Genomic DNA, 25647 nt, shown 5'->3' with positions numbered 1-25647 from the left:
ATGACATTACCCATATCCTCTAAAATTTCATCTTCTACCTTTTCATATGTATAAATTATGGGAAAGCTTGAAAGGCATAAAAAAAAATTAATAATAAATGAGATTGATTTCAAGAATGATATTATTTTGGGGTTTATTGTATGTAAAATATTACTGGGTCTTTGTTAAATTATTGTAAATAATTACGAAAGGCAAGCAATAAGTTTTCTTTTGGGTGAAAGATAATAAATTTCATTTTTTATAAGTCTAGTAGTTCTTTATACGTATTAGTGTATTTTTTAAAATTGCAGTTACCCGAATGACTTGAATTTTTAATTTGAATTTACTCTTAAGTTAATAATTTTTTAAGTAAAGACCTCATGTTATATAAGATTATTAATGGAAAATTCTATTCAACTAATGCACGTCTAATTAATTACAAAAGGATAGATGTTCGTGAGCTTGCAGCTTCCTAGTGGCATCGGACCTGAAGGATTGTGACCGGTTCAATTGAGAGGACCTCAAAGACCCCAACATCTCTGAGCTTGAAGTTGCACAAGCTAGCAAAGTTTGTCCACCCTTCAGAAATTACCCCAAAACTACCAATTCTTTTTCTACTATATCTGGTGTAGGTTGCTTCAACCTCAATGTGGCCGTGTGCAAAGAGGAGTGGATGCCTCTGATCAGTGAAATGACTCAGATGAGGGACACTTGGCTGATTGTAGCATAGAAAAAGAACATTAAGAGATAGATAGTATTGATGAAGTCACAAAAAATCGGTAGGACAAGTTCTCAGGGATTGGCGCTCCTTGGCCAATCTTGTTTTCATGTCGAAATAGTCCTCAAAGAATTGGCAAGACAAGTTCACCAATTCCTTGCATTCAGCCAACATTACCGCATGCATGCTCATGTATGCTGTGTCTGGAATCTCCCCAACACATATTCTGTCGCTGGTATGACTCAGCTGCTTAGCCCTCTTTGTCCATCGATCAAGTATGAGACCTCTGGAGATCATAATCAAGTTCAAATATACCAGCACCCTAACCATATGTACACATATTCTGCAAACGCATTCGCCTGACACAGTTCACATATCACACTAACTAAAACTTGCCATTATCAATCATAAATACCAACACACAACTATATCACACACCAAAAAGGCTAAAACAAAAATCTCAAACATATGCCGCATCCAACTCCAATTCATAAATAATAACACACACCAATATCAAAGCAAAATTTAATGACTTCCAATTCCAATTCGTCTATGTACCTCTCTAAACGGAAACATCCAATATGAAAAGCTTAAAACTGTTGTCAACAGAAGCAGAAAATATACACACATCGTACCGTGTGGAGCAAGATTAGAAATTGGTCAAAATCTACTCTTCCTTTATTTCATCACTTCATTCATATTAGATAAAGTTTTCAAAGTTGAACACATTCACTAATGAGGACTAAATTTTCTGTAAAATTAATGCTTTTCCACTTTAAGTTCAATCTCCACAACTTCATAACAGCAATTAACCACATTAAACGCATAACAAAAAAAAAAATCAATTCTGTATATTCGTACCCACATTGCACATCAAATTTGAAGTCAATTCGGAGCCACGGTGGCCCGTTTGGGAAGCTTTAAAAGTAACTTTTATGAGTTTTTGACTTATGAAAAGTAGTAGTATTAATGTCTGGTGCAATTTTCAAAACCAAATTGCAGCTTTCTAAGAAGCTATTTAGGAGCTTATAGAGAAGTTAAAAAAATGACTTCTCTCATAATGCTACTACTTTTTATCACATTTCTATAAAATAAGTACTTTTAGAACTAAAAATTCAAATATAAAATAACTTATTTATAAGCTATTTTTAATATAATCATTTATTGTTTAAGCTATTTTTTCAAAAGTAGCTTAATTAAGTTGTTTACTCAAACTGAGCTAAACACTACAAGAAAAAGCATTTTTTCGACACTAAAAATTGACAGTTATCTCTGTCATCGATATTTTTTGACAGTTTGTTGTCGATATTGTTAAAAAAAGATAATTAAAATAAAATATTAAAATCGACAGCCAGGTCGTTGGTTTTTTTATGTTGCATTAACCTTTCTCTATTATCGTCACATTGTCGATGAACCAGGATTGAAAAATACTTTTATTTTAAATCGACGAATATGGCGTCTATTTTATTATTTAAAATATCGACAACAATTTACCGTCGATAAATTTGAATGGTCTATATCGCTTTCTAAAATCAAATAAACGATGTAGATTTAATGTATAAAATAGACGCTTAAGGTGTTTCTTTTTATAAATTAAAATTGACAAATATGACATCAATTTTTATCACTAAAAACATATATCCGTGTTCACTTCCCGCTCCAAAGTTAAGAAACACAATTCTCAGAAATTCACACCGTTTTCAATCGTCATTCTCTGCTGCCATCTGTCACTCCATCACGGTTGCTCCGCCGTTGCTCCTCTTGCTCGCGCTGTCGTCGCGCTCTGTTGCTACTGTGCCACTGTCGCTCCTCATGTTTGTGCCACTGTTGCTCCTCTTGCTCGCCCCGCCGTCGTTCCGCTGCTGCCGTGCTGCCATCGCTCCTTCTCTCCGTTGCTGCCGTCGCTCCTCCTACTTTGGTCCTTCTCTGCTCCCTCTTACGCGTCTTCTCTCTCTCAATCGAGCTCACAAAATTCATGTATATTTTTCTGTTACTGTTACTGAACTCTTTTCAAAGCCAACTTCAACTATCATTAGTATTTCTGTTTCATTTGGGAATCCCTTATTTCAAGTATCATTACTGTTATGTTGTTGAGTTTGAGTGTAAAGTATCATCCCCTAAATCTAGAAATCCAAAGTATGATCTAATTGTAAACCCACTTCATTTAGTTATATCAAGTGCCATAAAGTAGTAAAGTAACAATACATTTTCTTAATCCTTCTTTTTTACAAAATTGACATTTTTCGAATTGATTTATCTTTTTATTTTACTATTCTTCTAAGATTCAAATATAGCTATGACCTCTATCAGTTACTTGTGCATAATTAGTTCATAAAAGTAAACTCCATATATATAGCAGTGTTAATTAATCTATAAAGCTAATACAATTGCATATTCAAACTTGTTTATATTTATTTTAAGTAGAGTTGTTACTCTGTTATATATTAAGGGGATTATATCGCTATTTTTAAATTTGTTAATATAAACTTGGCCTTTATATTAAAGAAAGAAAGAAAAGGGAAGCTTGATTCAATTGACTTACATAGCATATGATATGATATGATATTTATATATGTTTTCCTCTGTACACTGCTTTAATATATATATGGGAGCGCCTCTTTTTCTCTTTAGATTGCAAAGGTTTTGTAATTGTGGTGGTGTTTGAGTGTTGTTGCCATCTTGAAGGATCATTATAATCAAATTCTTCTGGTTTTTTGTCTGTAGAATTGATTATAGTGACTTATTTCATGAAAATTTTATTTTAGTTAAGTGATTCTCATAAAGTATTATCCTATAATGTAAAAAATGGTGAATGCCTTGATAGATAAAAGATATTCAATGACCATGTTACTGTAACACTATTACTATATGTCAAAATATTAAAGAATGAAATCTGAACTGCCTCTATCATTTCATTTTTATACTCTAATCTCGAATACTTTTATCATTTGTTCTCTTAGATTCCCTCACTGCTTTTTCTTCACCTTCATTCTTCTTCTGGTGTTGTGTTGATACCACACCCTCTAATTATGTATACTAAGTTGACATAATTTCTTTGTGTACCGATGTTGATGCCATTTACATGGAAACTAAAAATTGAGTCCATATTATGCCGAAAAGGGTCACAGGATTGGAGGTCCAATAACAATAAAGTGATATTAATTAATAGAAAAATAGGGTACAGAGCAAAGAGAAGAGGTAGTATTGAAAATGAGAAGTTTGTTGCAAAATAAAGATATGAAGAGTTAGTTGTGTAATCTAATATATATATATATATTTTTTTTCTGTTTTGATTTATTGTAGGCAAACACTGTTTTTGGTGCATTGCGTGTATTAGAGGTATGAATAGATTATACAACTTGCAACTCAGTCATGGTTCTCTATACTGATACTTTAATGAGATGGTTTCTTGTCTGATTATAGGAGTTGTATATGTGAGCTCAAGAAAAGTCATTAGTTAGTGTAAAAGAATAATTATTTTATAAGAGCACTGTTGATAATGAATATTTGTATAAGGAAATGTTAAATGTATTAATTAGTTATGATTTTGACATGAAATGTATTCTACTGTTTGAACAATACAGCACCGCACCATTTGGTTTGAATTTCAACCTTCTAATTATGTGTTTCAATTGCCAAAGTTTTATAATTCTGTTTTTATTTTTTGGACAAAATCAGAAATTATCTTAAATTTTGTCTCTACTAACCAAAAAATTTTGAAGTTATTGCCTTTGTGTCTTTCTCCAAAGTCCAATTTTTATTTATTTATTTATTATTTTTTTTATCTTTTTTGTCCTCAAACGTCTCTTCCTCCTGTATTTCATGATGGAAATCAAATATTACGTTAGTAATTTCAATTTGATTAAGTTTATGTTAGATTAGAACTTATTCTGTGATTTGGGGTCTCTATAGGTTGAGCTTGTTTTGGAAGAGGGAACTTGCTTTGGACTTATTCAATTTGATTAATTTTATATATCTTTTGTATACTTCAATTTAATCTTCACTTCAGTGAATACTACCAATTATTCAGAGCACATACTCAAACATTGCCTAACTTTTTATTAGAAAAATCTACCCAATTAACCCAAACTGTATTAGCAAATAATACCCTTTATATTTTAGAATCAAAGTAGTGCACTGTAATCACAACTAGAAAATAGATTAATACAGACAGATTTACAGATGGATTTGGTCTTTATTACAGAAGGATTTTTGGTTACCGACGGATTTTGTCCCTCTGTAAAAGCCCCGTCGGAAATTATTTACTGACGGATTTTTATCAGTTACCGACGGATTTTTCCTCTGTAAATTTTCTATCCATTTCCCAAACGCGACGAACTTTCCGTCTATAAATACAGACGGATTTTTCGACAGATTTTCCGTCTGTAATTTAAACTTTGGAAAATCATCCCACGTTTTGATTACAGACAGAAAATCCGTCTGTAAATTCGTCAGTAAGGTAAAATAGAATTTTTTTTTATTTTTCTAATTGCAAAATAAACTTGTTTTCATACAAAATAAATATAAAAAAACTCAACTCAACTCATATAAATTATATATTATTTTTTTCTTCTTTGAGATGTATGAAAAATAGATTATCTATATAATATTTCTTTGCATATAACTCTACTTATTCAATAATATACAGTTATACATCCACATGGAGTGAAAATTACATCCATGTCTCACAAACATTAGTAAAGTAGTATCCTTAGAATTTTCTAAAATTTCTTGAACAATGCAAGCTGAGCTAGAGACCACTCATATGGTAAGTGTAAAACTTTATGGCAGTTATGTACACTTTCTTATGGCAGCTATGTACACTCTATTGATTCTACAATGTACACTCTATTGAAGCTGCAATGGCCGCAACGGCAGCAGCTATGCCTACCACGGATACTGCAGCATGCAACTGAGCATTATGAGTCCTAATTTCCTGCTTTTTCCTCTCCTCTTAATCCTTCAGCCATCTTCCCATTGTCCTTCCTCTCAGCAAACTCCTGTAAAGCTAGTATGCAAAAGTTTACAAGAAGAATAATAAAGAAAAAAAGTAATGAATGATTGAGCTTTTATTTTAGCACTGTCAAGAATATATTTGAGCACTGCAACAGATGTGGAGAAAAAGATCAACACAGTTTCTCAATGATTTATATGATTTGTATGACATCACAGTGCAGATTTGAAATTAGCTACCTATATGCACTGATCAGAACTCAACAATTTCTGTGTCCCCGTGAGAGCAATATATATGAAAAGTTGAATCCTATTGTAGCAACATGAAAGGAAATTGAAATAAATACTATGTTGCATCTACAATGAAAGCTCTTGCAATGTTAGCCTATATAGTTTATGATTGAAAAAGGACTTTGCATTGAACAAGTTGCTTATTGAATTTACCTCTTAGATTTGATTAATGTTGTCCCAAAAGATAATGTAGCAAAGTCCATGAGCTGTGAAGAAGACCATTGCAGTGGTCCTAGCTAGATGTGGTACTTGATACTTCCCTCTAAAGTTAGGCCTGCCATTACACAGTCTTTTCAGTGAAAATCCTAAAAGGTAAGAAGTCAGACAACATAAGGAGAATTTTGGTGGCCATACTATCATAGGCAAAGTCTGTTTCATGGCCATTTCCTTGATGTGCATCAAGATCAATGATCATCACCCTAAAGATTTTGCAGACAGTTAGAAGATAATTCTAATTTGCACGTGTTAAGAGCATGTCCTAGCTTGCAATGATAAAGCCTAAACGCAGTTATGCTACCTTGATATATTCAACCGAACCAAAGCAAAGTGGATGCAAAGAGAAATATCTGCATAAGCACAAAATCCACCTCCTTTTTCTGCAGAGCAGTGATGAAATCCTCCTCCTACGTTAATGGCCCATCCTCTCTCTTTTGCAAGTTTTGCAGACAAAATAGTTCCACCAACCTACTACAGTAATAAGAATAAGACCTGAATTTTGGAGAAGCTAAACAGACAAAACAAGGAAAATGAACAAGGGAAAAGAAAGTTACTTCACATGCTTTCGGAATGGATGAAGAACTTTTTGTTGCATAAGACAGTTGGGAAATAACCCCACCAGAGGGACCTACGTTTATTACTCTATATCAGTGAATATTTAGCATGTCAACTGTATAAAGTTCCAGCAATTACCAATTTTGTACAAAATAACAAAATAATAAAAAACAAATACACAAAAGCATTCCAATAAATATGTAAGTTTTTTTTATTATCGAACTGACATAAATTTGGTGACAAATTTCTCTAGTTATACCAATAGAGGCAGGAGATACCACAAAAGAAAAAAGGGGAAAAAATAGTAAAGTAAAAGAAACTCTAAATTCTAATAAACTCTCCTTTATCAGCAACTCTGGTTAGTACATTATACTATAGATGTGCATACACATGGCATTACAATGTAATCCTAATATCTACCACTATGTCCTATAGAGATAAGTTAACACATGTAATTACATACTGTGATCTGCTTACCTTCCCCAATCCTTCATCTTTATCAACTATTCTAGAGGGTTTCCCTCTTCCACCAGAAACTTCAACCTGTAAGAGACCAAAGTGTTAAGTATCTACTGAAATACCACAAAAAATCATTTGAACACAGCAGAAGTGTATAATTTTGGCAATTCATGAATGAAAAGAAAACCTTGCTTCTACAATGTACTGCAAGCATGGTAGCTGCAACAATTGAGCCTAGTTGATAACAATTGAGCCTAGTTGTGTTGCTGATAGAGATGATAGGTTGCCAAGTAGATCCCCCATTGGAGTCCTTGCAACACCAACAATACAAACATCTGTAACAAAAAAAGTACACACACATGCACCGAGGCTGAGTTAAAGCGGAGTTAAATTCACTGATTATCAACTATACTTCCCTTCAGGGGGATCCATCTTAAGTTTCTAAAAATTCAGCAAGCTAAGGAAGTAGAGAGAAGCGCCAACTCATGATCTCAAAACTGAAATTTGTAAATTAATGATTGGCGTTTCAAAATTTAACAAGAGAGACATACCTCGGGATTTTGGCGACATGGGGAGCTTCCAGAAATAGAAAAAATAACCTTTTGACAACAAAAATGATATGTTATTGTTATGGATCACAAGAACCATCACATAGTTAAAATTACTGTTACAGTTACGGTTGCAAAGGAAACTCACAGTCAAAACAAGAAGGAAACAGAACAATGAAACACATAGATTAGCAATTTTGGAAAAGATGGACATAGAGATGTTGAAGTGAAAGAATACCGATGAGTTGGGCAATAATCAAAGCAGTTCTCTGTCAAAATTGGATTCTTTCCAAACCCTGGTTGAGTATAACTATGCTGTCTGAGTATTCTGTTGATTTGCTTCTGTTATTCTGTCTCCCAGTAACTATTTCTAAGACTAACACTCCAAAACTATATACATCTGCCTTTTCTGTTAACTGACCATGAGCTAGGTACTTTGGAGCCATGTAACCCCTGCAACACCACTTAAGAAAATGAGTATTCCACAATCATAAACAACCTTTACTTTCTTCAAATTCAAGCATTTTATTTCAGAAAAACAACCTTTACTTTCTTCAAAGCTTTTGCAACTAATCAAAAGAAACAGCTGAAAATCCACATTCAGTACACTCCAAGATTCACCAAATAGACAAAATGCATATTCCATATGGGATGGATTCCACTTTTACAGTCAGTGTAGAAATAATCAGCATCAATTTCATAATATAGCAATGCACCACACATATTCTACTCAATCCTTTTTATATCTTTACTCAATCCTTCTCAACAGTAAATAAGAATTGTGCTGAATTGATTATTTAGTCAAACAAGGCAAACTAAACGGATAAACCCTAAACCTTAAAAACAAAAAGACTTCAGATCAGATCCAGTAGCAAACTATGTACCTGCTCAGTAAGCATGATAACAGGATGCCCTGCCCTTTGTAAACGTTCAAACATGCTGCACTCGTAAAGATATTTACTCGCAATATTTGAGAGGACAGTTGCAGGAAGTTGCTTTGGGTCACCAACCTTAGATAATTTGCAAATGTCAGTATAACCTCTTACTTTATAGCAGAAGTTCAAAAGCCTTTTTAAGTACACTTACCATTATGCATTTGGTTCCACTTGACTTTAAAAGCTGAAGAGGAACAAGAGTAGCAGGTTTTAGAGCCTGAAATAGAAAAATAGATCAGGAAAAAAAAGAAAACAAGATGATTGCAGATAAATAAACCATGGGCAAGCCACTAACCTTTGCTGCATGAGTAACTCCATACGACAATGCTTTGCTGCAGAAGTTCAAACAAATGTGCAAACTATATAGTTCAAAATTGCCTTATATATATATTTAAAAAATGTTTTAACATTTAACGAAATATCATGCAACTTTAATTTATTCATTATTAGTCACATTCTCTTTATTTGAACTTGACTATCACAGTGTCTTCAATCAAGCTTTTCTGCTTCCATTAATTTTGTATACTTTTTGTTTTGCTTTATATAATAGTTGGAACCATTAAACAATTGAGCCACAAAAGCAAAGTATGATAAACCTAGCTAAAACTGGCGTAGAAAAATTGAACCCTAAGGTTTATCGGCGTAATTTAAACAATGCATACCTGAATCGGCGTAATTTAAACAACTGCTGGTAGATGCTCTGGTTCTCTTTGGAGCAGGAACTGATTGGGATCGGGTCGAATTCCATCGATTCGCTTGCAACAGAGCGCGATAGAGCAGCGACGGTGACAGAGCAGCGACGGTGACAGAGCAGCAGCGGAAACAGAACGCGACGACCTTGAGTCTGAAACGCCCGCGAGAGGCGATATACCGGAGAGCTAGAGAGAGGTCGACGGCGAAACCAGCCGCGAGAGAGGTGAGACTCAGTGAGCTTGAGGGTGAGAGTGGCGAGAGAAGAGCGAAGAAACTCAAAGGAGGGTTAGGGGTTCTTCATCGCGGTTAGGGGTTCTTCGACGGAGGCATTGCGAGCGCCGGCAACCGGCGACGTTCTTGCAGAGTGCTGTTAGGGGCTCTTCGTCGCGGTTTGGGGTTCTTCGTGAAGCACAATGAAGAGAGAGTTAGGGTACAGTGAGGCACAATGAAGACAGGGAGGGTTAGGGTTAGCTAGGGTTAATTGTTCATCTTCATGGAGTGCTTTGTGAATTGAGTCAAAAGTTATTTGTGAATGGAGCTGGAGCTCGAGAAAGAGACGGGGTAGATTAGGTTTAGTTTTTTTTTCCGGCGGAAAATTTTAAATTACAGACGGATTTTCCGTCTGTAATAATTTAATAAAGCGCAGTATTTTCGTCTATTTAATTACAGACGGATTTTCCGTCTGTAACTATTTCTCACGAAAAAAATTTAATTTTTTCGACAGAATTATAGACGGATTCTCTTTTCTGTCTGTAATTTATGCTAATTCATTTTTTTGGTTTTCCAACAAAAAATCCCTCTGAAATTCTGTTTGTATTCCGTGGGATAAAATCCGTCGGAAATATTCGTCTGTAATAACTAGTTTTCTAGTAGTGAATTGTTCTCTATATATTTGTTATATTCAATTAGATGTGTTCCTTGCAGCAAAACATAAAATTTTCATTATCTTTTAGGCTGCGTTTGTTTTCAGAGACAGAACAGAACATGACACTGAGACAGAGACAATAGGGCGGAGACATTAAAAATTATTGTTCATGTATTGTGTTTGGATATGATGGACAAGACACTAATGTAATGCCCAGTATCATGTTTGGATACACATAAAAATACATGGACAAGACTATAATATTAGGTAAAATGACTAAAATAGACATCCCTCCCCTCCTTCCCTACATCTCTAATCCTTGCCCTCCCTAACCTTTCGCTAAACTCTTCTCACTCTCTCTGGTGGACTACTCTTCAATACATCGCATTCCTTTTTACCCTACCTCTCTTGATTGCAAGAATGTTGTCATTGTTCCCATTCTCACGAATCATGTTAAGGTACGCTCTTCTTCAAATCCCAAATTCTGTTCCTCATTCCGCTCTCGGTCTTTGCTTCCCTTCAACTTCATCCCTACACTCTCACTCTCAGCCCCAATCGCTTGATGAAGCTGTTGATTCCTTCACTCGCATGCTCTTTATGTGTCGCCCTCCATCCATCCTTCAATTCCCCAAGATTTTGGGATCTCTTGCCAAGACCAACCATTGCTCCACCGCCATTTCCCTTTTTCAGCAATTGCAATCCAGGGTAATTGCTCCCAACTTATTTACTTTGAATATCTTAATCAATTGTTCCTGCGGAATGGATTTGGATCACTCTTGCTGTCTCTGCTTTTGCAAAGATTTTCAAGAGTGATTTTCAGCCTTATACCGTAACGTTGACAACAATCATCAAAGCTCTCTGTCTATGTGGTAACACTGAAAAAGCACTGCACTTTCATGGCGCACTTTCATGGCAAAGTGCTGGCTCATGGATTTCATTATTAGTTTTATATTCTACTATTTTGTGCAGTTCTTGTTAGCTTGGGGTCCCCCACTTTAAGGATAATATCCTCTATATATTCTTCTAATTATCATATTACCAACTCAATAATTCTTTCATTGATTTAGCTTTTGCAAATTCCAATCTTTTACTGTCATTCAAAGCCAAACTGAGCAAAGTTTCATGTAAGTGCAATATTAAATTTTGATCAAAATTTACTACCTGGATACTATTATTAGTACTTGACTATATGAATTGAGCTTATCATGAAGATTGTGTGTTTTTTAGTAAAAGGGACTTTCTTGTGTTTTTTTTTCTTTGGAGATGCAAAGAAGATGGAGAAGAAAAGAGAGATTGTGGAGCTGTATAGGGAGAGGCTGGACAACACTCTTGCCTCACCTCATATGACAAATTATCACATGCTCAAAAACCTTGTTCAGACTCAACTCTTGCATTCTTCAAAACAACAAGGTACTAATAACAGCATTCCTTAGCCATATTTGCTTTGTAATGATTGAATGTTTATTAGTAATATAGTTGAGGAGTGTTTCTGAATATAGTAAAGGGTCTAGTACAAGTACACCATCATACACTGATTAGAAAGTATGCTATCCACACTACAACTATGCTATATTTTTATTGTCCATCCTTTTAGATATAGAACTTGAAATCAGTAATTTGCATTGTTGTAATGTTACTTCTTTAAACAGATAAAATAGGATAATGAAGGGTTCCGTGTTATATATCGTGAAGGGCCGGAGGGAACTCTGTTTCAAGTGGCCTTATATTATTGTCCATTCTGTTCCTATACATCTCAGTTTGAAAGATTCGTGTCATCCATTTACTTTGGTAATTTTGGTAGTTGTTAATTTAACACTGGTTGATCTTCCTGCCAGAATTCTACCAAGGTGAAGGTGCCGATAGCTTAAGGTGAAGAAAGAAAATTCCTAGAAGAAAATGAGCTAAGGGAAAAGAAAAGAAAAGCAGCAGCATGAAGGTATAGACCATAAGAGTGAATTCATTTGTAAAGTGAACCAATAAGGGTGAATTCATTTGTAAATAAATATTGCTGTGCACTTAGATTAAGCAAAAGCTGGATAGGCTCTTACTCACTTTAGAGGCAAGCTCTGTTTTGAAGAGCTATTGCTATCTGCCACAGCCAAGCACATTTAGATCCTCTGGATTGGAGTATGAATGGGGAGTTTTGACCACAAACTGACGTAGGAGGCTAGGACTTCTCACCGTGAACACCCCACTTTTGTTTCTAGCTTGGGTAGACTTTTCTTTTTGGTAACAGAGGAAAGCCATTGTTTTAATCAATTGAGATGCTTTTTTGCATAACAAACCTTTCCAGACTAGTGCAACACAATGAAATGAGGTCTACTAATTGCAAATTATCTATTCTTCAACCTTATTAACAATGAACACCGGAAAAACTAACATCGAAGACTGGACGTAACCTTATGAAAAAAACATTATTTAAAAAAAAAAAATTTACAATAAATGAATTTATATTTATTTTAAACCATACACAAGATATTAATTTCTAACCAAAATCTTAAACAATTAAACAATTTCTAACCAAAAGCTTAAACAATTAAGCACCCATTTTGAACAAGTTTCTGCAGTAACATAATTAAAACCAATACGTAAAACTAACTATGCACTAACATCAAAAAAATCTTGCATGTAAAATTATGCTTGTTTGAACCTAAGTCTGCACAAAATGAAATGATAACTCAAAGAGATTAACTCTAATTCTAAGTATGCAATATAGCTCTAATAAATCCGGTTTTCTGGCTATTTCCCAATGACCAAAACATTTTTTCCAGTTGAGGATTTGTGGAGAACTTGAGTGCAATAGAAATAACTTCATCATCAGTGAATCCAAGTTCGCTGAGTATATCACCAGTCTTTTTTTCCTCACGAGTGTTTACCATAGCTTGGGCAAAAGCATCCAAACGCTTTTCCTGTTGATCGAACACATATTTCAGCGTGTCAGTTAACTCCTTCATCATCTTGGTATCCTTTGCCGCTTTAAATGAGGAAGGCTTCTTTCCTTGTTTCTTCCCAGAAGATGAAGCCACATAATTTGATTGTTGGAGTAGAGATTCACTACAATCATGATTTGAGTTAAAGAAATCCGTATCTTCTTCGTCCATTTCTTCATACCCATTCATTTGCACTTCTTCTTCAGCGTCATTGCCGCATACAGCAGCATCTCCATTTGCTCTTTCCTTACAAAATATTTTTTCCAAGCGCGTATAAAGGGGAAAAGGCTTTCCTGGAGTATACAACCTTACTCCTTGTTTCTAGAAAAAATAAAAAATAAAAGATCAACAAAGAAGGACAGACTATCAAGTAGAATAAAATTAATTCAACAAAATCAAACTTGTAAACCAACCTTCATATAAGCAGCGAGGATCTCTTTGTTGTCCACAACCACGCATTGCTTCACATCATCCCATCCAAAACCGCTACAGCCTGCCATGTCAGCAGCAAATTGATATTTCTCTTTCAACCTCTTAACCTTGTTTTTGCAATGAGTTATTTGAAAACCACCACTTGGAAACCTCTCATTCATTTTTGCAGCAAGTTTCTCAAAAGATCCAGGCCTAAATTGACCTGCATCAGCTATTCTTCCTTTAATGACAAGCTCCTCCATAAAACCAACAAATACCTCTGTCTCCTCATCAGTCCAAACATGTCTGTCCATTTGTCTCTACAATCTAGATTAACTAAATCAGAATTCAATTGAACATCATAAACATATCATGACATTATCTTTATGATGTATCAATACAATATATTTAAATAAAATACACATAATAATTCAAACTATCAAAAACAAGCCAAAGGCAGTTAACTTGGCTAGAAGAACATTCTTTGGTGAAGGTGTCCTAAGACATGGCAATTAGCAGCTTGAACATTGGTATGTATAGTTCAGGTTGCCTTTCCATCAATTATTTTTTCAAAATCTAGGTAATTAATGCTTGTTTTGAAAGAAAGTGACAACAAGAGATTAAGTGAGCTAAGCATGAGTTCCAACTTCCAACCAAGCTAAAAATTTTGATAAGAAATAAGAGGAATGGCAAGTTAGTTGGAAACTGTTTTTTTTTAATTCATTAGACGGGGAATTAAAAAAGATAAGAAAACCCACCAGATATAATAAATATCATGAAACAAAGCTAACCAATCTTTCAATCAATCTAAAAGGGAAATTGGGCTGGAAAACAGTTAAATATGATTGCAAGCAGGAAAATGCAAGACGTAGATATAAACAAAAATCACAGAAATGTGAAAACAGGAGGCTACAAAAGAAAGATGATCCATCTTTTAGGAACTCAGAAAAATAGTTATATGATTAGGTCTTAGTTGATGTTACCACTTTGACACTATGTTGAAGAAAAATATGGAAAAGGAAGAGAAGACGATTGTACAAGTAACAAATACAGGAATATAAAGATTTCAGAGAATATTAAGATTAGAGAGAATGAATCAAAATGAATCAATAATATACATTTTCAATCAAATAAGCCAATCATATGACAATTAATTAATTCGGCTATACATCCACTCATTGTACATTTCATGTGCTAAGTTGTCTCGCCAAACATTCCATTCATTGCTGTCCTCTACACTATCAATCATTTCATCATCGCCATCTTGGTTATCACCATGCTCCTCTCCAATAAGCACTTGCTCATTCTCAAGTGATACGTCCTCCTCAGGATCGGAGTCCATATTAAGCCGAATAAAATTTTGTAATAAACAACAAGCAATAATTATTTTATTTTGTGTTTTGATTTGGTAGAAACAAGGACTCCTCAAAATTGCCCATCTCTTCTTCAATAAACCAAAACAATGTTCAATAATGTTCCTAGCTGAAGAGTGCTTCTTGTTAAAATATTCTCGAAAGTTTCTAGGCGCATTTCTACCATAGGCCCATTCTTGTACATGGTATCGAGTTTGCCTATATGGTGCTAGAAACCCCTTGCAATTAGTATAACCAGCATCCACTAAATAATAATTCCCTATAAATTAAAAGAGACACGTTATGAGGATTAAGAAAATTTTATGAATTAAAAATTTTGAAGTGTTTTTGTTACCTAAAATTTAACTATTACATACCAATTGGTATCTTGAGGTTATTACGACGTGAAATTGCATCTCTAAGGACTCTTGAATTCGATGCGGATCCTTCCCATCCACTAAGTACGTACACAAAATTCATATCTCGATTGCATACGCCTAGGACGTTGGTTGATATTTTACCCTTTCTTGTTCTGTATCTTGATTTATCTTCTTCAGGGATAGTCACATCTATATATGTTCCATCTAATGCTCCTAGACAGTTCTAAAGCAAAGAAATTGAAGGTTCAAAACTATCTCTATACCAGACCATATATAATACAAAACCACAACCGCGTTTCTTCATTAGACGTACCTTGAACCATTTCCATCGGGGATCTATGCAGTCATCTGGAACAGGAACAGGCTTTGCAAACAACAGGCTTTGGACACATATTACCGATGTCAAAACTTTATTAAAATACTTACTTATTGTTTCTCCTGACCTATAAAATCTAACTTGGAGTGTGCGATTCTTTTTATGATGAGCTAAAATTATTAAAAATATAATCACTTGCTCTGGTATATTTACATGACATTCATCGCTTAATCCACCCTGAACTTTAAGTAACTCACATAATCTTCCTAATGCATCTACGCTCATCCTTAATTCCCAAATACAATTTCTATCGCCTCCTCCTATTATGCGGCTTAACACATTCCGTCTTAAGGGATTAGTATTAATTTCTCTATTCCTAATCAACAAATGTCTCCTTCTCTTATTTCTCAAACAAAAAAATGCAAACATCAAAATTAATATTGTGGCTGTCTCAAGTTCAATCTCAATCATAAAATAATAAAAAAAAAAGAAATTGCCTAAATTGTTCAGAGTAGTCCAATGGTTCCATTCTTCCCTAACAACAAATAAAAAATTTAAATCATAATTTATTATAAAATAACATAAATACTATAAATAATCAATAAGAATAAAAATAACAACATCACCAACTAATTATTTTATTTTTGCATTCAAATCAATAAGAAGAGTTCAATATAATTTTTTTTCATTCCTTATTCCATTCTAAACAAAATATGTTCAATCATTCATTCACAGCAGGACTGCATAAATTAAAAATTTTGACACCAAAAATACCATTTCTCATGTCCATATTCAATTTTTACATTTTCAAATCACAAACAATATAAACAAATAAAAATAACAGAAGCCAGAAGAACCCAATAATTTAAAGTAAAACAATACAAACGAAATTAAGAAGCAAAGAGAAAAGGCAGAGTTATATACCTGCGTGATTGAGAAAAAGAAGAACACGTGAATTCCAAAAGTTGTGACAAGCTCTAATAAATATTTTGCTTTTGAAATGTTGTAGTTAAATTAGTTGAGCAAAAAAATAAAGAGGAGAAGCAGTAAAAAAGAAGAAAAAGAAACAAAGAAAAAGAAAGAAGAATAAGATAAAGTACTAAACAATAGAACACCGGAGAAAGAAGAGAAATAAGAAGAAGAAGAATGGGACAGAGAGCAAAGAGAAAGAGAAGAGACAGAGAGAAAGAAGAGAAATAAGAAGAAGAAGAAAGGGACAGAGATCAAAGAGAAAGAGAAAGAGAAGAGACAGAGAGCTATACCTGGGAAGTGAAACAAAAAAAGAATTTGAAAAAGAGAAGGAAGAAGGAGAGACGAAACAGAGAGCAAGGGGAAGATAATCATGGAGGAGAAGGCTGCTGCACAACACAAAATTAGGGCTTATGATATGATTTAAAAAAGGGTAACAATGGAATAATAATAATATGTAGGGATAAAATGGGAAAGAATTTTCATTAAAAAATCTGTGTCCACTTTGTTAATTCCCGTGTCCATCATTGTCCTCCATAAAAGAGTGGACACTAAAATTAAAAAAACTGTTCCAGAGACAATATGTCCACTATCCATGTCTCTGCTACCAAACACGTTTTAAACATTTATTGTCCATGTCTTTGTATACTGTCTCCAAAAACAAACGCTACCTTAATGTTTTGGATTAGAATCTAGAATCAAATGACCAGTTTAAAAGCAGTCAACCTGCCGTGTGTAATAATGGTACCTTCTTAAATGATTTTGAATGATTTTTTAATATTCATTTCAATGATATTTATATGTATCTTAGCTGATTATGGCATTGTTAGTTTCCAATGATAGAAAAAAATTGTATATTGTAATTTTTTTTTCTAAACCTTTGACAATAATATCAACTTCTTTCTTTTAATTATTACTTATATTATGTAGAATCAATCGCTTGAAAGACCATCGCGTATGGATGAATTTTTTGAGCATACCGATACTCGCAAAGAGGATAGAATTCAATAGGTCGAAGAACACTCCCGAACGACAAAAGTAACTTACCTTTTTTTTTTATTGTAATTGCTTTTTTTTTGTAAATTGAAATGTGCAAAAAAAAATTACTTGATACCTTTTTTCATTGTAATTTTAGATTTATTTTTGTCACATATCCTCTAAACTTTTGCATTGTTGATACTTAAAGTAATTTATCAATCATTTTTTCTCATTTTAGGAGACATTTCAAGAACACATGTTTCAGGCTGAGCAAGAGTTAACATGCTGCTATAGAGGCTGGTGTAACTGATCCACCACCTGTCTCTGAGGAAAGCATATGGATTGAAAACAGTGATTGGAAAACAAAGAGGTAGGATATATGGCATGAGTGAGGTAAGGAACTCTTCCATGGTGCGACTCCGAGTTGATGGATCGGACGACCAACCACGACCACCAGCATTGATGTTTTGGATCTTAGAAACAAATCACAATACTCAATAGGAAAATTGAACAATATGCCGCTACATATAGAGAGTTTGAAGACCGTTATCAAAGGGAGAAAAAGAGAGTGGCAACAGATTGTTGAATTCTTGCCGAGGATCTCAATACCAATAATTCACAGATAGATCAGTTTAGTCATCAACTCAGTAGTTTGACTGAGTATGTGAGGGCCATGGGTCCTAGTAGTCTGGATCACGTGTCCCTCTACCTCCTCCTTTTACTTTTCCAAACTCCCAGAAAAGCGTAGCCCCAGGTAGAAAACTCCCACCTATCTTGCAGCCGCCAGGACAACCACAAGGTGCTCATATGGAGGATAATTTTGACGATCTTGATGACTTCAGATGAGAACTATTTAGACGAGTACGAGTAGGATTATTTACTTTGTTTTGAATATTTTGTATTATTAGTGAAGTTTAATTATTTATCTTGTCTTAAATCTTTAAGTTAGAGGATTATTTATTATTATTTTGATAAGTATGTAAATTTATTATCTAATATTTATTATAAATTTTATTTTTGTATTTAAAAGTTTATTTGTCTCATTATCTAATATTTAATTGTCTATTATTTTTCAAAATGAAAAAAATTATATCCATTAAAATCGACGGCAATATTATCGCTTTTTAAATTCAAAATTGACAAAAGAAAATAAAAAATAGACAAAAAACTTGTCAATATTTTAATCATATTATCGACGGCTTTCTTGTCAATTTTAATAAATCCAAAATTGACAGTTGATGTGTCAATTTTATTTAATATTATTGGCGACAAGTTTGTCGCTTTTACTAAATATGTAAAAATCTTAAACTCATATTATCGATGAAAAGATTGTCGATTTTATTTAAAATTTATCGACGGTTTGACAAGCCGGCGATTTTATTTGATTTTTGAAAAATTGACAAGGTTAAAAGCGACATGTTACACCGTCGATTTTGCTGTCGATTTTCAATATTGATTGTCGATTTTAACGGTATTTCTTGTAGTAAAGGCACGATCCCCCAATTGAAACCAATTTCGGGAGCATACCTATACCAACCTCCCACGACATTATGGAACCATAAATAACTCAAGGTGATCGACAGAACGTACCTGCGTCGTTAGTTGTCCTATGTCGTCCATTGCCTCCCTTATGGTGAACTTCAACTCGGCCAAATCTCGATCTCTGCTTCGACGCCGTTCAACCAGTTCCTCTCCTCCGCGCGTGAAACATTGTCTGCTTCTAGGTGGTCCAAACTAGGCTATCTAGTGATCTCAACCCAATTTAATTTTATCTATTAATGACCTTCTATCTAAAATGTTGATGGACTTTGATCACTTTAATAAATAAGTTAGTGTACTTTTTTTAAATTTGTCCTAACTAATACTATATTTTATTTGTGAATCGACTCCTATATTTTTTATTAATTTTATTTACTTCTTGATCTTTCAAGATTTAAAAGATACTTTTTCTACTTAAAACAATTCCTCCTTACTACATAAGCATAAAAACAAAAGAACAAAAACAGTGTTGAGTCAAGCTGAAGAAGAAATTGAAGGAAGCAATTGTCATTCATTTCCCAAAGATGGGAGAGGCAGGCACGTATATCTGGTAGGCAGTGACGGATCTAGAAAGTTTTGACAGTGGAAATAAAATATATATAACATAATAATAATAATTTAAGTTTAGCTAATATGTGTTTTAAAGACACATGACAAACTTATTATTAATAGAATATTTTAAATTTTTTCATTTGATAACTGTAAAATTAATTATTTTTTATATACATATAACATAATTATTGTTATAATTATATTTTATTATTATAAAATATTATTATTCTTCAAAATATATAATTTACAAATTAAAATATTAAAATAATAATTTAAATAATAATATATAATTTATAATTCTATTTTTTAGGTTTCATATTTTAAAAAAAAACTGAATAATTTTTTTTAACAATACAATCGAAATGCCTCTTTTATATATCACCAAACAGTTATTAGAAATTCACTTCTCGTACAATCAAAAGTCAACTCTCACTGATATCTATAGTTGGAAAATTTTGTTTAATTAATGTAGTTGCTACAAAAAAAAACTAAAATTAATTTTAAGAAAAGATAAATAATATCTTTTGAGTTCATTTCTAAAAAAGAACATCAATCTTATTTAAATTGAGAATTGATCATTCTAATAAACATCTAATATAAAATTCTTAAACTGACTATTAAGTATCAAAAGTTAAATAAAAAATTATTGTGGAGTCAAATTTAATAATTTAATAGAAACAAATCAATATTATTATTATATACTACTCAACAAATTTTCAAATCGTAATGGATACGCTTGCCCCCACTATCCATCCCTGCTAGTAGGTGTCCGGCAATTCCAGTACTGGCCACAAAAAACCAGTGTCCTCAGAAGCTAATTCACATTACAGCTAGCTATTAGTGCCTACTGTAAACAACATTTATGTGATTTGACAGCAACATCACATTTCTGCTTCTCACTTTCAAGCAATTGGATATCTTTTTCTACCCTCCTCGATCTATCTATCTATCTCCATTTTTTGTACGAGTGGATTTCAAGCTCATCAGTGCTTTCCTTTATTCAGGACATGTTTCTCCTATTAGTTACTTGTCTCTTGTCATATACAACCAAACTTGAACCCAATCCTGCATGCAAAAAACAAAGAAAAGGGACTTTAACACTTCATCTAGTCTTTCTTGCCGACACTCGCATCGCTTTCTACTTCACTTTTTTTTTTTTTCTGGTACATTAAAAAAATGGAGAATTAATTAAAAATATAATGTGTATTTTTAATGGAAAGTTCTGTAGTATCTAAATAAATATTAGAGCTACATACAGATCGGATATAACTTAAAATTCTATCCGATTCGCACTGCACTCACCGGATCGGATCGGATACGATATACAATTTTTCAGGCTGGATCCAATCCGATCCAATCCGTATACTTGCGGATCGGATCGAATCGGATATCGGATATATCCGCATAATTCAAAAAAACAATTTTAAGATTTTGTTTCGCTGTTTTTACAAAAAAATATCCAGAAAATTTATTTTTTACCTGTTTAAACCTATTTACTTCTAAAATATTATCAATAAAAGTTCTCTTGAATAACAAAAACAAAATAATAACACAAGATTTAAGTTTAATTATTCTAAGTTGAAGTACAACATAAAAATTAAAAACAAGATATCATAAAATTCATAAAATAACACACTAAAATTCATATCACATTAGGGTTTACTTTCTTAAACTATGCTATTTATATGAGATGTGCGGATATACAGATTTGCGGATCGAATTTGCGAATATCACTGCCAAATCCGCAATTTGATCCTATCATAGTGCGGATTGGATCTGATCCGATCCGATGACTCTGAGGATCGGATAATATTCGCAAAATTTAGATTGGATGTGGATAATTACTGCGAATATGCGGATATTATCCGATCCATGTGCAGCCCTATAAAAAGTTGGTACCTAACTTGTCTAAAAGATGAAAGAAAAAAGTGTGAACTTCACTTTTTATTTTTGTATCATGTAGTGTAAAAATTAAATATGGTAGACAATACTATTTTTAATATGGATATTGGGTACACAAATATAAATATATAAATTATCTGTGGTGGAATTTAAAATCCACAAGAACGAAATTCTAACTACTTAACTAGTACCTTCTGAAAGATAGTGAAACAAAGAATCCATGAAGTTAAATCCTTAGTTATCACATCATAAGTATCACCGTAGTTCATCTTGGATAAGCTTTAATTAGATACATTAATAGGTCAACCATAAAACTCCAAACCGCTCCCCCTTATGCCAAATTTCCGGTTTAGTACAATAACCAGAATAACATGACAATTAAAGAATAAGTGAATAAAAATATATTTAGAATAGTCAGTTCAAATTAAACATACATATACTTAAGAGCTGAAGCTACAAGCAGAAAGCAGCACTATATTTCTAATCAAAGTACATGAAGGCTAGATAGAACGAACTAATTAAGTATGACCACTTTTGATAACAAAAAGTGGAGTTAAGTTTTAAAGTTGTCTGTAAAATTGTATTCGAACCTCAAAATAATTTCTAAAGTTAATAGAGTTGAAATTTATTTTGACCCTTGAAATTTTTGACCGGCCTTAATTTCGACCTCCAAATTTATAGTTACCCAATTAACACCTCCAAATATTGGATTGTGCCCCACGCTTGCTCCCGTAACTATCTCCGTTAACGGAGATCTGATGTGGCACGTTAAGTTGACAGAGCGTGTATCCACGTGGCACCCAACTTGCTAGAATGGATGTGTGATGAGTGAATGATGTGGCAAAAGTTGAATAAACTCAATTTGCAAACCCTCTTTTCCCAGTATATTCGAGACTTTGCTAGAGAAATTGAGTTCATTCAACTTTTGCCACGTCGTTCACTCATCACTCATCCATTCTAGCAAGTTGGGTGCCACGTGGATACACACTTTGTCAACTCAACGTGCCACATCAGATCTCTGTTAACGGAGATAGCCACAGGGGCAAACCTGGGACACAATCTAATATTTGAGGGTGTTAATTGGGTAACTATAAATTTGGGGGTCGAAATTAAGGCCGGTCAAAAATTTCAGGGGCCAAAATAGGTTTCAACTCAAAATTAATAATTATCCAAATTTATCCTCGAAGTTACACTTCGGGACTCATAGTAATCCCTGAAACATTTTTTGTTCATAAGAACTTTGAAACGACGTCGTTTTAAAAAAAAANCACGTCTCCTTTCCCTTCCCCAACCTTCCCCTTCCCCTTCTCCATCCCTAACCCGTCCCTTTTCCCTCCTCTAACCCTTCTCTTCCCCCAACCCTTTTCCTTCCCCTTCTGCTTCTCCAACCTGACGCCCTTCTCCTTTCTCTTTCTCTTTTGCTTTTTCAACCTGAGGTCCTTCCCTTTCCCCTTCTCCTTCCCAACCTGACGTTCTCCCCCTCTTCAACCATACTCTCTCACTCACAAGAGCTCTCGTCAACTTTCACTGTTGTCGTCTTTCGTCGGCCTCCGTTTCAGTGCCGCGCCGCTCATTCCCATCCAACCTAGTCTCTCACACTCAAACACAGTAGAGGCAAAGGCACAAAGCCTCAACCTTCTCTGTCATCATTGCTGCCTTCGTCTTGTTGCCGCGCCGCTCGCCAGCCTCCATCTTCACTCTGTCTCCCTCTACCTCCCTCTTCTCTCCTCTGGCACGGTTCTCTCTCTCAGCCATGATGAATTTTTTTTAATTTTTTTAGTTATTCAATCATTATTCTTTAATGTTCTGGGTGATTGTTGCTGCTGATCCTGTTTCAATATAACAACAATGGTTAATTTTAGTTGTTTTCTATTCTGTAATTATTGCTGGCTTTTTTGTATTGTTGCTATTTTTTGTGCTTGTTGCTGTTTAGGTTGATTGATGCTTACTATTTAATTTGATTGATCTTTTTTTATTAATGCTGAGGTTTTTGGTGATATTTTGTGTTGCTGGTTTTTATTTTTGTGATTTCTTGAAGAAAAAGAAGAAGAACATAGTTGAAGAAGAAGAAGGGGATTGTTGTTTTTTTTTTTAAATATAAAATGATGACGTTTTTCTACGCTTCTTTTTTTTCTTTTATTTTTTCAAAACGACGTCGTTTCAAGGTTCCGATGAACAAAAAATGCTTCAGGGACTACTATGAATTCCGGAGTGCAACTTTGAGGATAAATTTGGGTAATTATTAACTTTAGGGATTACTTTGAGATTCGAGTACAACTTCAGGGACTACTTTAAAACTTATCTCCAAAAGTGGGATATAATAAACAATATAATAGAAAAGAGAGGCCAATCTAATAAACTCATGGTAATTGCTACCGTGCCTAAAATTTAGTGTTTAATTTGCTGAAAAGAAAATTAGAAATTAATATTTAATTTTAAAAAACATAAAAACAAATAATTTAAAAATATGAGAAAATGACAAATAGGTCCTTAACCTTTTGCCTCACGGACATTTTCGTCCCTGACCATTTGAAAATATTTTTGAATCCTTGACCTTCATAAAGCTTGGACAGATGAGTCCCTCTGTCCAAATGCCTCCGTCAGATACAACGGAAAGTCTGACGTAGCTCCTGTTCTGATGACCTGACGTCACAGATGCACACGTGGACTGATGAGTGGAAGGATAGTTTAGAAAACTAGATAAATAAGTCCCTCTCTCTCAAAACTACTTCGTTTTGCGTTTATTGATGAATGAATGAATGATTTTTCTTATGAATATGGTATGGTCCCATGGGAAAGTTCATCAACCCACTCACTCTTTATTGAGCAATCATGCAGATTGGCCAAACTCAAACAATTGTCCCAACTGTATCTAAGTTTCAAAGACCTTTGTTAGCAAAAAATTGGAGGTAATTTGTATAGCAAGTTTTCATCATAAGACATGGATCCTTAGGGCTGCTTCATGAAAGGGTTCATCGCCAAAATTACACCGTATTGATTTGATTCGTTGAGTATAAATTACAGTTTGGTAGCATAGACTTGAGACTATTATAAAACATGACATTGTTTCAGATTGTTTTATACTGTTCTAAACAAAATGTACAAGTCAAGAATCTTAATAAATATGATGTAAATTTTTGTGCTAGAATCGTCGAAAATTCTTTACTTTCCTACAGATCAGAGAAGCTTCCAGAATAAAAAGGGCAAAAGAAAAATTAAAAATAAAAAAAATTGAAAAAGATAGCCCTGTTTCTCCCTAAAACCCTAAAAAGATTAAGAACAAAGAAAACAACTGTGTAGCTAATTACATAAGATAGAGTCTAGTTGGATCTACTCTTGGCCAACCTCAGTGAAGTTCTAACTACATTCGAAGAATTAGAGCTCTTTTCAACTTCACCACTCTTTTTCTCCTTTGGATCCGATGATTTATTGGACTTATCAACCACCTTGTTCGTCACAGCTTCACCACCCTTCATCAACCTCCGACGACATCTCTTTGTGCTCGCTAACACCGAATCCAATATATCATTTGGAACCGCATTTAAATCCAGATTGTCAGCCATTGTTGATGCAGGTAGAACTCTTCACCACCAACCTACACGAAGAAACACAATCAATTTAATGATTAGGACCAAATGCAAAACGACGTAGTTTGGAGGGAGAAGGACTTATTTGTCCAGTTTTCGAAACTACCCTTCTACTTATTAGTCCACGTGTGCACACGTGATGCCAAGTCATCAGAATGGGAGCCATGTCAGACTTTTTCGTTGGGTCTGACGGAGACATTTGGACAGAGGAACTCATCCATCCAAGTTTTATGAATATCAGAGATTTAAAAATATTTTTAAATGGTCAGGGATGAAAACATCCGCGGAAAAAAAGGTCAGAAACCTATTTGTCCTTTTCTATAAAAATATTTGATACTTATCTTAAAAAGATAAATTGAACAATTTCCACACCAAAATAAAAAAAGCACTAAAGAATCGGCCGAAAACCAAATAGAGGTTTGATAAGCTAAAACAATGCAAATCCACAAACGAGAGTAGTTTGTTCAATTAGATGTTACTTAGCAGTGAGTCCAAGAACACCTTGGACAACTTTTCGGA

At 33.9% G+C, this 25647-nt stretch overlaps 2 protein-coding genes and 3 long non-coding RNA genes across 6 annotated transcripts; all 5 read right to left on the bottom strand.

Moving 5' to 3' along the window:
• On the bottom strand, positions 5488 to 7901 carry LOC110271819. Of its 2 annotated transcripts, none has more exons than XR_002362587.1 (5): positions 7868 to 7901; positions 7723 to 7770; positions 7359 to 7506; positions 7190 to 7255; positions 5488 to 5705 (listed from the first exon to the last, which is right to left on the bottom strand). It is a non-coding gene; the product is annotated as an uncharacterized LOC110271819 (long non-coding RNA). The 2 variants fall into 2 exon arrangements; XR_002362588.1 differs by having other exon boundaries at positions 5644 to 5697.
• LOC110271820 lies at positions 6286 to 6641 on the bottom strand. Its single transcript, XR_002362589.1, has 2 exons — positions 6459 to 6641; positions 6286 to 6360 (listed from the first exon to the last, which is right to left on the bottom strand). It is a non-coding gene; the product is annotated as an uncharacterized LOC110271820 (long non-coding RNA).
• Positions 8252 to 9485, bottom strand: LOC110271818. Its single transcript, XR_002362586.1, has 3 exons — positions 8806 to 9485; positions 8604 to 8729; positions 8252 to 8288 (listed from the first exon to the last, which is right to left on the bottom strand). It is a non-coding gene; the product is annotated as an uncharacterized LOC110271818 (long non-coding RNA).
• On the bottom strand, positions 12722 to 13885 carry LOC110262767. Its single transcript, XM_021103477.1, has 2 exons — positions 13556 to 13885; positions 12722 to 13463 (listed from the first exon to the last, which is right to left on the bottom strand). Exons 1-2 carry the CDS (start codon positions 13865 to 13867, stop codon positions 12912 to 12914), a joined length of 864 nt encoding a protein of 287 aa, XP_020959136.1. The 5' UTR covers positions 13868 to 13885; the 3' UTR covers positions 12722 to 12911.
• On the bottom strand, positions 14704 to 25104 carry LOC107640310 (protein ALP1-like). Its single transcript, XM_016343842.1, has 4 exons — positions 24887 to 25104; positions 15599 to 15665; positions 15283 to 15508; positions 14704 to 15185 (listed from the first exon to the last, which is right to left on the bottom strand). The coding sequence occupies exons 1-4, from the start codon at positions 25102 to 25104 to the stop codon at positions 14704 to 14706; spliced, it is 993 nt and encodes a 330-aa protein (XP_016199328.1).

This window comes from Arachis ipaensis, chromosome B05 (genome assembly GCF_000816755.2).
Source record: "Arachis ipaensis cultivar K30076 chromosome B05, Araip1.1, whole genome shotgun sequence".
In the NCBI taxonomy this organism is placed as follows: Eukaryota; Viridiplantae; Streptophyta; class Magnoliopsida; order Fabales; family Fabaceae; genus Arachis; species Arachis ipaensis.
The sequence above is the reverse complement of the archived record's forward strand: the minus strand, read 5'-3'. Positions and strand labels throughout refer to the sequence as shown.

Coding starts and splice junctions, on each gene's coding strand:
- LOC110262767 (XM_021103477.1), bottom strand. CDS start 13,867: ATGGACAGACATGTTTGGACTGATGAGGAGACAGAGGTATTTGTTGGT. Junction 13,464..13,555: donor TCCTCGCTGCTTATATGAAG/GTTGGTTTACAA, acceptor TATTTTTTCTAG/AAACAAGGAGTAAGGTTGTA.
- LOC107640310 (XM_016343842.1), bottom strand. CDS start 25,104: ATGGCTGACAATCTGGATTTAAATGCGGTTCCAAATGATATATTGGAT. Junction 15,509..15,598: donor CCCGATGGAAATGGTTCAAG/GTACGTCTAATG, acceptor TCTTTGCTTTAG/AACTGTCTAGGAGCATTAGA. Junction 15,186..15,282: donor TAACCTCAAGATACCAATTG/GTATGTAATAGT, acceptor TTTAATTTATAG/GGAATTATTATTTAGTGGAT.